The following is a 12,449-nucleotide window of genomic DNA, read 5'->3' as shown; positions in this document are numbered from 1 at the left end:
CCTAAATTTTTTTTTTAAGATTTTTTTTTGATATGGACCATTTTTAAAGTCTTTATTGAATGTGTTACAATACTGCTTCTGTTTTATGTTTTGGTTTTTTGGCCGCGAGGCCTGTGGGATCTTGGCTCCCCAACCAGGGATCGAACCCGCACCCTCTGCATTGGAAGGTGAAGTCTTAACCACTGGACCGCCAGGGAAGTCCCTTAAAACCCTAAACTGATTTGAGTTCCATTATCTCCTTTAATGCAAACTAATTTAATAAACAAATTATTGAATACTTTGCACTGAATTAGTCAATGCTTTGAAAGACACAGGAATAAATTATGCTTGCACACGAATATATTCCTTTTAGGTAGGAAAGACAGTATGCACTTAAGTAATCAGAATACAGAATAGAGAAATGTAATATAGCAACAGAGTTAATGTCTTCCAGGAGCACAACTGGGAAACAGAGCACCTCTGCCTGAGGGAAGATGGGGATATTTTTCATGCGGGGAACTATATTTGAGATGGAACTTGAAAAATAAGTAGAAACACTAATAGGTTAAAGATGGAGAAATGGCAACATAAGTAAAATCTGGGAACTAGGAAAAAAGTGGGCCTGTTTGGAGTATAAAAAGTAATTCTCAACTGTCTGAAGATTCAAGTCAGGGAAAATAAACTAGTGAAAGGAAAGTTAGGTCCAGAACAGGGAGGAGCCTTGAGTGCCACGTTAAAGTAGCTTAATAGCCTGCCCTCTTTCCATCACATAAAAAGTGATGAAAAATCCTAAAGCCATATTAAAGAAGAGATGCCAGTGACATGAATACTTAACATTTAGGAAATCATTTTGGTAAAATAAAACCATTTTTGTGCCTTTATGGTGCTGTGCTAAAATTGCTCCCTTAAATCCAGACCTACACGGGTACACATCTTTTTATTTTTATTTTATTTTATTTTTTTTAACATCTTTATTGGAGTATAATTGCTTTACAATGGTGTGTTAGTTTCTGCTGTATAACAAATTGAATCAGCTATATGTATACATATATCCCCCATATCTCCTCCCTCTTGCACCTCTTTCCCACCCTCCCTATCCCACCCCTCTAGGTGGTCACAAAGCACCGAGCTGATCTCCCTGTGCTATGCGGCTGCTTCCCACTAGCTATCGATTTTACATTTGGTAGGGTATATATGTCCATGCCACTCTCTCACTTTGTCCCAGCTAACCCTTCCCCCTACCCATGTCCTCAAGTCCATTCTCTACATCTGTGTCTAATCCTGTCCTGCCCCTAAGTTTGTGAGACCCATTTATTTTTTTAGATTCCATATATATGTGCACATCTTTTTAAATGAAAGCAACAAAGATGTGGGCAAATACAAATGTAGGGTAAAGATAGCAGTACAAAGTGGAACTGCGTGTGGTTTGTGCCTTTTGTTTTTGTATCAATCTCAAGACAGCAGGGTCCAAAGAAGTGCTATTCACGTGTTTTATAACACTCATCGTAGTCTCAAGGGCCTGGAGGTGGAGAAGAGAGTTTAATAAAATATCGATAGGTTTTAATAACAAAAATTTCAGGGAGGGAGGAGAACGGCACAATCCTCTCAAAGCCATTATATTCATCCACAAATTGTACAGAGGAAATCACACACCGATGAGGGGTGGGCGGGATTGCCCTCATTTCTAGCCCGCTCCTATGCTCCCTCCCTAGAAACCTCGGGCTTCCAGTCCCACTTCCCCTGCTCTGCTGGTCTCCTCGGCCTTCGCCCTCGACCCCCCATCCCTCCCCAGCCTAACCCCACTCCCAACGCTGCCCCAGTCACCGCCTCTTCCTCTCCACTGTCCCGCCTCCTCTCCTCCGCAGTCGCCAACCCCCGTCTGGGCTTCCCTCTAAGCCCCCTCCTCGGCCCACATACTTCCCAGCCCTCCCACTCCTCATTCCTCCCACTCGGCTCCCACGCCTGACAGCTGGCATCCACTCTGGCTGCCATGGCTCTACTCCTCCCTCCGTCCCTTTATAGCCAGCCGCCAGCTGCCCCGGCTTCACCTTGATCTCCTCCACCCGCTGGGTCAGGCGGCTGATCCGAGTGCACAGATCCTCCTTCTCCAGCCTCCCCGAGTGTGCCAGGACTTCCGTCACGAACGAGGCCATCGCTACCACAAGAACCAACCCGGACAGGGTCACTCTCTTGTAGCCAGCGCGGCAGCTCCAGTCCCGCCGGAGGCCTTGGCGCGCGGCCTGCCGGGAAACGGAGTCTCGCGGGGCCCAGACCTCCGCACGAAAAGCGAGGCCCGTACTACAACTCCCAGTAGGCACCGCGGCTATCCTAGCGTAGACTTTTCACGGTGTCCGGTAGTTGGCAAACTGTGCGGAGACGCGTTTTCTCCTTGTTCGTTTTCAAATAGCTTGTCTTTTCCCGCAGGGTTTTCACTAGAAGAAAAATGTTTTTATTTAATAACCAGTCACAACTGAACTTTTCTCAGCTTCAAAACGCTTACTTGTGAAATTTATCTAGCCTGAAGACCCAACGAGCCCATCTTGATCTTTTTTCGTTAAATATTCATTCTCATGGGCCTCAGTGGCCATCAGAGTTCATATGAATGGTGCCCTCTGCAGTTGTGCAAGGAAATGGAATCACCTCATTATAAATAAAAGTATGCTCATAATTGCACACCTTTTATATTACATAGTATATATGTATATACATATATAACATCTATGAAATATAAGTTTATATTATTTATATTACCTAGGTATAAATAACATTAGTACTGTATGGACTGTAACATGATACTCAGCACTTTCTATCAGAGATTACAAATCAATTTTATCGAAACTTTAAAAAAATTGTTTCATTATTTAAATGTGTTACATACATACTATAAGATATATGTATGTATGTATACATATATGCATATAAATGCGTTACATACTAAAAGATTTTCACAATATACTATGTACAGTATTAAAAAAATAAATAGATATAGATACATATATAGAGGTAAAGGTAAAGGAAGTACACCAATTTAACTCTCTTAGTGGTGAATTTATGGTATTTATTCTCTTCTTTTCCCTGTTTTTTCTATTTTTCTACAGTAAACATGTACTGCCTTGATTAAAATGCTTTTTTAAATTTTTTTAAAGGTACATTGTGAGGGTGGACCCCCAAGTAGATGCTGACCCTAAGGTCCTTGTCAATTTTAAGTGCCTGTGGAACAATCTGCTTGTCCTAGTGACGCAGGGGCAGCTTCCTGTGACATGAGCAAAGGGGGTTGAGACGGGAAGCCATAACATCTTGGGAATCGCCTCTCCCTAGAAAACCAACCAAACTTCTGTTTGGTAGACCTGTCAGCCTCTCTTTGAATTCTAGACGCTACTAATAATAAATGCCCAGTGAGAAAGAAGGACCTGCAGATGAAATTCCTGAAAATTTGTATCACATATTTATTGAGCAACTACTATATGACGGACACTGTGCTAGGCTGGGAATCCAAAATATGTGAGTAAATAATCTCAGGAAAATATGTTCATTACTATCTTCGAGGTAGATGAGGGATTGATCCAGATGTGGTAGGGCCTAAATTTTATAGATTTGCCAGGAGGGGGAGGACTCTTTAAGGAAAAGAATATAAAATAACAAATACAAAATTAACTGCAGGCCTTGGAAGGGGTCTGTGCAAATAACAGGCCTGGAAGCTTAATCCACCTCTAAGGAGGTACAAAGGGCAGAGGAAATATTGGGGGAGGAGCACCCAGTCTCTGATTGAATCAGGGAGGTTCCACAGTAATAAGGAATCTGAACTAAGAATGGAAGGAGGTGTCAGGTGGAAGTTCTGGAATCTTCCTCCAGGAAACTAAGCCATGAATACCCACAAACACAACTGCAGAAGCTCTACCTCTCCCTGAGCACTGGATAAGCTAAGGACTATCCCTCAAGTTTCCAGGAAGAGACAGGGGAGAGCCAGACTTAGGAAGGAGAAAAAAGGGCATAGGGAATGGAGTGGGATTGCTACACACAGACAGACAATGCATGCAGGCATGAATGAACACTTGAGTAAATAAAAAGAAATTAACAGCTCTTGGATTAGAAGAATTAATATTGTTAAAATGGCCATACTACGCAAAGCAATCTACAGATTTAATGAGATCCCTATCCAATTACCCACGAAATTTTTCACAGAACTAGAACAAATAATGCTAAAGTTTATATGGAACCACAAAAGGCCAGAATTACCAAAGCAATCCTGAGGAAAAAGAACAAAGCTGGAGGCATAACCCTCCCAGACTTCAGACAATACTACAAAGCTACAGTAATCAAAACAGCATGGTATTGGCACAAAAAGAGACATATGGATCAACGGAACAGAATAGAGAGCCCAGAAATAAACCCACTCACCTACGGTCAACTAATCTTTGACAAAGAAGGCAGGAATATACAATGGAGAAAAAAAGTCTCTTCAGCAAGTGGTGTTGGGAAAGCTGGACAGCCACATGTAAATCAATGCAGTTAGAACACTCCCTCATACCATACAAAAAATAAACTCAAAATGGCTTAAAGACTTAAATATAAGACATGATGCCATAAAACTCACAGAAGAGAACATAGGCAAAACATTCTCTGACATAAATCATAGCAATATTTTCTTAGGTCAGTCTCCCAAGGCAGTAGAAATAAAAGCAAAAAGAAACAAATGGGACCTAATCAAACTTACAAGTTTTTGCACAGCAAAGTAAACCGTAAACAAAATGAAAAGACAACCTACAGACTCAGAGAAAATATTTGCAAACAATGCAACCAACACGGGCTTAATTTCCAAAGTATACAAACAGCTCATACAACTCAATAACAACAAGAACAAAAAAAACAAGCCAATCAAAAAATGGGCAGAAGACCTAAATAGACATTTCTCCAAAGAAGACATACAGATGGCCAAAAAGCACATCAAAAGATGCTTAGCAACACTAATTATTAGAGAAATGCAAATCAAAACTACAATGAGGTGTCACCTCACACTGGTCAGAATGACCATCATCAAAAAGTCTACAAATAACAAATGCTGGAGAGGATGTGGAGAAAAGGGAACCCTCCTTTACATTGGTGGGAATGTAAATTGGTGCAGCCACTATGGAGAACAGTATGGACGTTCCTTAAAAACCTAAAACTAGAGTTAACGTATGATCCAGCAATCCCACTCCTAGGCATATATCTGGAGAAAACACTAATACGAAAAGATACATGCACTCCAATGTTCACAGCAGCACTATTTACAATAGCCAAGACATAGAAGCAACCTAAATGCCCATTGACAGATGAATGGATAAAGAAGATGTGGTATATATATATACACACAGTGGGATAAAAAGCCATAAAAAGGAATGAAATAATGCCTTTTGCAGCAACATGGATGGACCTAGAGATTATCATACTGAGTGAAGTAAGTCAGACAGAGAAAGACAAATATATGATATCACTTGTATGTGGAATCTAAAAAAATGTTACAAATGAGCTTATTTACAAGACAGAAACAAACTCACAGACATAGAAAACAAACTTATGGTTACCAAAGGGGAAAGCCATGGAGGGAAAAATTAGGAACTTGGGTTTAACAGATACAATCTGTGTATAAAATAGATAAACAACAAGGACCTACTGTATAGCACAGGGAACTATATTCAATATCTTGTAATAAACTATAATGGAAAAGAATTAATATATATATTTATATATAGAAATATAGGTAGATAGATAGGTAGATATAAACCTGAATCACTTTGCTGTACACCAGAAACTAACACAACATTGTAAATCAAGTATACTTCAATAAAAAATAAATTTAAATTTTTAAAAAGAAATTAACAAATGAATGGGTTCTGTTTTCCCTCAGTAATCTGACCTCCTTCATATTTCACGCTTATCGTGGTTTGTATCTCTCCTGACTTACAGATTTTCATAAATCACCAAGAAGGGGCTCTGAAGAAAAGCCAAAGAAATAAGGAGCAATGTCTGAAAGGATTCCTCCTGACCAATCATGTCTCACACACATGTGGCATGCCTGGATTCAGGAAGCAAAGTATCAAACACAAATCTGGATGGATATAGTACAAGCAGACACTTTCCAGAGATGCATAATATTTTGCCATCGTTTTGATTAGAACATGTGGTTGTTATAAAAGCAGCAGAAGGAGCCTACAATTTCAAAGAGCATCCCATTTGCTTCAAGATAGGATTAAGGGAGGGAGGGGGAGTGGTGGATGCAGGTATGGGTGAAAACAGATTGGTATGAGTGGATAATTTCTGAAGCTGGGTGATAGTACATCAGATTTCTTTATACCATTTGCTCTACTTTCGTATGTGTTTGAAATTTTCTATAATAAAACATGAAAGAAAAAAAGGCATTCCAGAAGTTTCTGCTCACCTCCCTCCACCCCTACAAGACTGATAAGCTAATCAGGCTGCTTAGGTGTTGAGACGTCATTCGGGTAAAGTCAAGATACTGCTTTTTTCAGACGCTTCCTCGTTGCTGACTATCCCACGCCCCTTTTGCACATCGTAGTGTACCACAGGGCAATCAGTAGGTTAAAATATGTATAGGAGAATACATCGGTCAACATCTATGTCTTCAATATAATAAATCCCAGTTTTCTTCCGTATTTTGCCATAAAGAGGAGCCCACGCCTGCATGCTGTGTAACCAGTGGGCAGGCGCAGCGCAGGAGGCATCTCTGTTGCGGCGCTGGAGACAAGAATAGGAAATGTCACAGTCCGAGCCGCCTGGCTCAGGAGTTGGATCTGTTGCTTGCCAGCTGGGGCACCTTGGCAAGTTACCTAACACGTATCTCACAGCGGTGGTGTGAAAATTAAATAAGGATAAAGAATCTAGCCAAAAGTCTGGTATTTAGCCTCACTCAGTAAATGCAAATTATTGCCTTTCCTGTCGGCACCTGCCTCTTGGCAGCAGCAACAAATACGAATGGAAGCTGGTGTGACTACCATCTATTTATAGCTGCTGTCCCAGCAGCAGCAGGGGACTGGGGAGGAAGGGCTTTCCCTCCTGGTATATTCTGGATCTGGATAGGTTCCTTGGATTCGGGAATTTTTTTCTTCTGCTTACAAAAATACTAAATGATAAATTTGTAGAAATGTATAAAATACATAGACAAGCACAAATAAGAAAATAAGAACTATCCATAATCCTTCCACTAAAATAACCATGGTTAACATTTTGTGGTATATGATACATACATACATACACACACATAGATACAGATATATGCGCTTTTTGGTGAAAGTGAAACTGCATTCTATATACTCTATATACTGTTTGGTCACTGCTTTTCTCACTTAACAACATACCAAAAGCATTTTTCATGTCATTAAAATTTCTTCTACATCAATTTAAAACAGCGGCCTAAATTGTACATAATAATATACAATTATTAACACTAGTTCAATGGATATTTTCATAAATCTTGGTATATATTCACAGTAAATTAAGGTAAGTTCTTGGACGTAGGGTGCTGGGTCAAAGTATGCAGATATTTAGAAGTGTAAAACATGAAGTCATGTGACCCTCCAGAAAGAGTACATCAATGTATATTCCCAGAGCATCATTCTCGTCTTCTCGGAACTGGGGAGTGATTTAAGTGTATGAATTCACTCATCAAATATGTATTGATGGCTTACTGTCTGGCTTTTTAGCCTCTCATGGGACCCTCCCCCAGGATCCACACCCACATCCAATCTTGGGCACACCCCCTAAACCCAAACTTTGCCAAGTTCCTGGCACCTGCCTCACCTGCTGAGTGGACTCCACTCAGCTCCCCAAAAGTCCTGCCTGTTGATCAGTCACCAAGCCGCCTGTCCTCCTTTTCTTTCTGCCTTTCTTTTGTGGCGGGAGCAACCATGGCCTGGAGTTTCTGCGGGAAAGCCCAGCTTGGGGGACTGCTCTCTGCTTGGCTGGGTCTCTTCATGTGTCCTGCCCCAATGGAAAACTCTCAATCTGGAGCTGAACGAAATGGAGACCTGGATCATGGGACTTTGGGAGGTCTGCATAGATCAAGAGGAAGTTGCCACTGTGTGCAAGGCCTCTGAGTCCTTCTCGTCTCTGCCCCTGGAGCTCCAGGCATCCCACATCCTCATGGTAGCCTCCCATGGACTACTGAGGCTTCTGCTCTCTGGCTTTGGGGCCCAATGCTTCCAGTTTCACAGGATCAGATGGGTATTTCAGAGGTGGCTTTGCCTCCTGGGGGGGGGGGACTTTGGAGGCATCAGCTTCGGTCACTCCCCTCTTTCCAGTCTCCTGGGTGGCCTACGCCACAATCCAAGACTTCTGGGATGACAGCATCCCTGAGATTGTGTCTCGGTGGGAGTTTGGAGATGCCCTCTACCTGGGCTGGGCTGCTGGTGTTTTCCCGGCCCTTGGTGGGTTACTCCTCATCTTCTCGGCCTGCCTGGGAAAAGAAGATGTGCCCTCTGTCCAGATGGCTGTCCCTACAGCAGCCCCACCAGCCTGTGCTCCAGCGGAAGAGTCCGATTGCTCGTTCTACCTAATGCCAAGACCTAGGATCCTGTTCATCTAGGACAAGCTTTGCCAAGGAATCCATGGAACAGAGGAATGTCAGGAGAATCCTCTCTCTTCCTTATCCTTCATCACTCTATATTTGCTTGCCTCATTTTAGGGGTGGTAGTCACTGTCTCATTTGTTCAAGAATTTGACTATCTTGGTGATATGGTGATCCTAATTTCAGAATGAAAAATCAAGGCACAGTTTCTAAAAACATGTTTATCTGATTTAGATTTTATTTACATAAAATACTTGTAAGCTCATAACATTAATTATATACTTGATTCTTTTATTACTAGGGAAAACATATTACAAAATAGCATTCAACCTAGAAAACCTAGTCTACTGGATATGAAGATAGAAAAGCTAAAGATATGCCTTTGCAAATGAAAATGAATTATTGGCCTATAATATCACCTCAGGACAGGGACCCTCCTTGGGTTCATTTTCAGTCTCAGGTGCACGATTTGAAAGGGAGCTTCACAATACATCAGTCCTTGTGGCTGTACCCAAGGACTGCCCAATGTGGGCATACACGTGGAGAGAATTATCAGCTCCTCGGAAATGTCTTTTACCATATGCAAAATCACATTATAAATCCCTTAAATTTTAACCCAAATGTCAGCAGACCTACCTAGGCTGTGGCAACCAGTAAAGTCTCTTTCACAACAATGACCCAAGTTCCTTTGCTTCCTGACCGCCTGGCCCAGGTCTTCCTCAGGCATTTCTGCAAGTCCTCAAGGAGGAGCCTCCCGCTTGCTCATAAACCTGCTTATCAGCTGAAACTACCCTGCGTGTCCACCCTGATCCTCTCGCTACCATCTGCCTCCCACTGCCTTAATCAGTTGAGAGTCACCACTGACCCCGTCGACAATTCCCACAGGAGAACAACTAAGGGTGATGGTTCCCAGTGTCCCCAGATATGTCCCTTTTCCAAGTTTGGAGGCACCTTTTGCTCGCAGGACTGAGGAGCTCCCTCCCTCCACATGCTGGTCCTGTGCTTTGCCTTGAGGCTGTACTGCCTGTGCTCAGATGCCTCTCCTTCTCAGTTAAATAACATCGGCATAGCCCTGGCATCTTGAGGTAGCCACCACAGAATACGCATGCACCGACACAAGAATAAACAAGTTTGCCGGCATAGCCCAGACCAGTTCCCTTCTTTTTTTTCCTGAGGAAATGAGTCTGCTCAGGTGCAACTTCGTCTTCAGCACCTGACTCAGTTACCTTCTCACCCAGAATAGCATCCTCTAGGAGGCACAGTTTCTCCAGAAAGCTCCTTTCCCAGTATGTCCTTTTGTATATGTCCACTTGACATACACAAATCCAAATGACTCTTAGGTAAATAAATTTTTGAGTATAAAAGAGCAGTTTGCATCAGATTTGTATTCTGGCCTTCTCTGGTTCCAATGCCCATTTTATCAACTACCCCTTCTTGATTATGTTTCAAGGATCTTTAGGCCAAGTTTCAATCAGGGGTGAAGCTCAAATATCCAAGAGTTATCCTTGGATCCCATAGGATCTACAAAAAGGACTCATTTTGTTATTCATCCATCTGGCCGTTTATTCACTCTTTGAACAAATATTTATTGAGCACCTACCACGTGCCAGGTATTGTGCTAGCAACCAGGAATAAAACAGTAGGACAAAGTGTATCCCTGCCCCTCATATAGGCAATTAGGGGAGACAAATATTAATGGGAAATCACATCAATGCAAATTGTAGTTGTGACAAACTTTACAAATCTGGAAAGGTACACGGTTCTATAAGATCATGCAATAGGAGCAATTTAACCTAGTCAGGTTAAATGAGCGGGTACCCTAAGGAAATGATAACTGCCTACAAGCTAAAGGATGGATAGCAATTCTAGATAGAGAGAGAAAAAAGTAAAAGCCAAGGCTGGTGAAGTAGGAAGGAACAGGATCTTGCAGGACCTGTAGGGCCTGTAAGGCCTGGAGAATGTTGTCTCTGTTCTCAGAACCAAGGGAAGCCAAGCATGCGGCCAGGAACAGGAGCTCAACTGACCGAAACAGTTGCTTGCTCCCCCTTTCCTAACACCTTGTCCCTGGGCCGTATCCCCACCACACAGTTGTGTAGGGTTTAAGAGATGACAACGCACTTTCACGTATCTTGTGTTTTATTTACTGTTATATTGAGGGTTTCTTTTTTTTTTTTTTTGAGATTGGGAGAACAGATATTATTTGTTTTGCTAATGAGAAAATGAAGAATTTAGGCAACATGCCCATGGTGAGTAATTAGCTGGCTGAGACTTGAATCCAAGGCTTGGATGCCATGGCAGGCTTTTGTCACCCACCCCATCCTGTTGCTTCATGGGGATGGGTTGCTGAGACAATCCACCAGACCAAAGGAAAAACTAGCACCCAAGCAGAAGAAAAAACCAAAGTCCTAAAAGAAAAATCTTGTGCTCTGTGCGTTTGTTGAGGTCTAAACAGGATCTTTGTTGCCAGGTGGCTCACCTGGTCCTGCTGGTGACCTGCAGCCCTCATCCTAATCCCACGTGTGCAGGCGCTGATGGTATTTTTCATCAGCATGTGATTATGGCTTCCTCTGCAAAGAAATTGGACACAAACTAAAGATTTATTAAGGAAAAAAACAGCCTGTCTTCCTAACTCTCCGTTATAAAGGACATAAAGGCATTTAAAAACTTTTTTTAAAGGTCTACATTTTTTTAATATTTATTTACTTATTAATTTATTTTGGCTGCAGCGGGTCTTAAGCAGGATCTTTTAGTTGCAGCATGTGGACTTCTTAGTTTCGGCATGCATGCAGGATCTAGTTCCCAGACCAGGGATCGAACCCCGGGCCCCCTGGGAGCTCAGAGTCTTACCCACAGGACCACCAAGGAAGTCCCAAAAGGCATTTTTTAAAACGATAGGAGTGGAGCAGGGACTGTTGATTGATTCCCAAGCAGTCAATAGCATGTCATCCCCTGAAGGAAAGGTGATCTGCATTCTGGCCAGAATCTACTTTTATAGAAAGAGTCTGAGGAAGAAGATGCTTTTCACCAAAAACTGCCACTGTTTCTGTCTACCTGCGTTGTAGGGAAAATAATGAGAAATAAAAATAGAACTAATTAAATCTTAGCTTCAGTTCAGCCTTTTCTCATACATTTGTGGCAAATTAACATTAAAAACATTTCTTTATTGTGGTTACACATGGAGAGGTGTGTTGTCATATGTATTAGAAACAGAAAGGGACATCAATCAATCGATGTTTCAAGGCAAAAGCTTTTATTGTGTGCAAAGCATTGTAAGAAAATAACCCGGGGACTCGCCAAACGTGATGCAGTTAGAATTTGATATGTTCAGTGCTATCTTCTCCACCGGCCTTCCTTTGGGTCTGAACATTTCATCATTAGCAGAGAAGGCATTCCAGAAGGTCCCTATCAAAACATTCATCTGTTACCCTTCTGAGCCTCTGAGACTAGCTCTAAGGGAAAAGTCCCAAGGGTTAGACACATTTTGGGATGGGAGGAAAGTAAGAAATAGTTTTATGGGCTTCTGGACAGGAGATGTGTCTTAGCAGCCAGGGAGGGTTAGGATAATACAAAACTCAGAGTTAGGGAAATGTTTGCAGTCACTGGCCTCTGATATGGAACTGCAAGAAGCTGGGATCACATTCCACTCTACTAACTGATGGATTTATTTTTTTAAGCCAGTTGTTCTTGCTACCTTGTCCACATTTATAGTATGTGTACAGACTGTTTTGTTGTTGCCCAGAATTTTGGATAGTGCCTCAAAGCCAAATCCCATGGGTGATACATGCCCTGGATTCTAAAGACAGGGGCTCACCACACTGCTGCTAAGAAGTCACCAAACTGGTGGTCAGCCTTCACACCCAACACCTACATAAGAGAAACACCCAGACTCATTAGGGAGGCTTCCTGG

General features: G+C 42.1%; 2 protein-coding genes across 2 annotated transcripts in view; one reads left to right on the top strand and one right to left on the bottom strand.

Annotated features, from left to right (window-relative positions):
- ZW10 (zw10 kinetochore protein) overlaps positions 1-2,203 on the bottom strand; it is a 32,581-nt gene extending 30,378 nt beyond the window's left edge. The window contains exon 1 of the mRNA XM_061202528.1: positions 2,028-2,203. Within this exon, the coding sequence (XP_061058511.1) occupies positions 2,028-2,132 (105 nt within the window). The 5' untranslated portion in view covers positions 2,133-2,203. The remainder of the gene's footprint in view (positions 1-2,027) is intronic.
- Positions 2,204-7,883: 5,680 nt separating this feature from the next.
- Positions 7,884-8,560, top strand: CLDN25 (claudin 25). The gene is given in 3 exon segments (XM_061204009.1): positions 7,884-7,924; positions 7,926-8,229; positions 8,231-8,560. Coding segments are annotated over 3 exon segments (675 nt in total).
- Positions 8,561-12,449: the final 3,889 nt, after the last annotated feature.

Source organism: Eubalaena glacialis, chromosome 10, assembly GCF_028564815.1.
Source record: "Eubalaena glacialis isolate mEubGla1 chromosome 10, mEubGla1.1.hap2.+ XY, whole genome shotgun sequence".
NCBI lineage: Eukaryota > Metazoa > Chordata > Mammalia > Artiodactyla > Balaenidae > Eubalaena > Eubalaena glacialis.
This window is presented reverse-complemented; position numbering and strand designations above follow the sequence as displayed.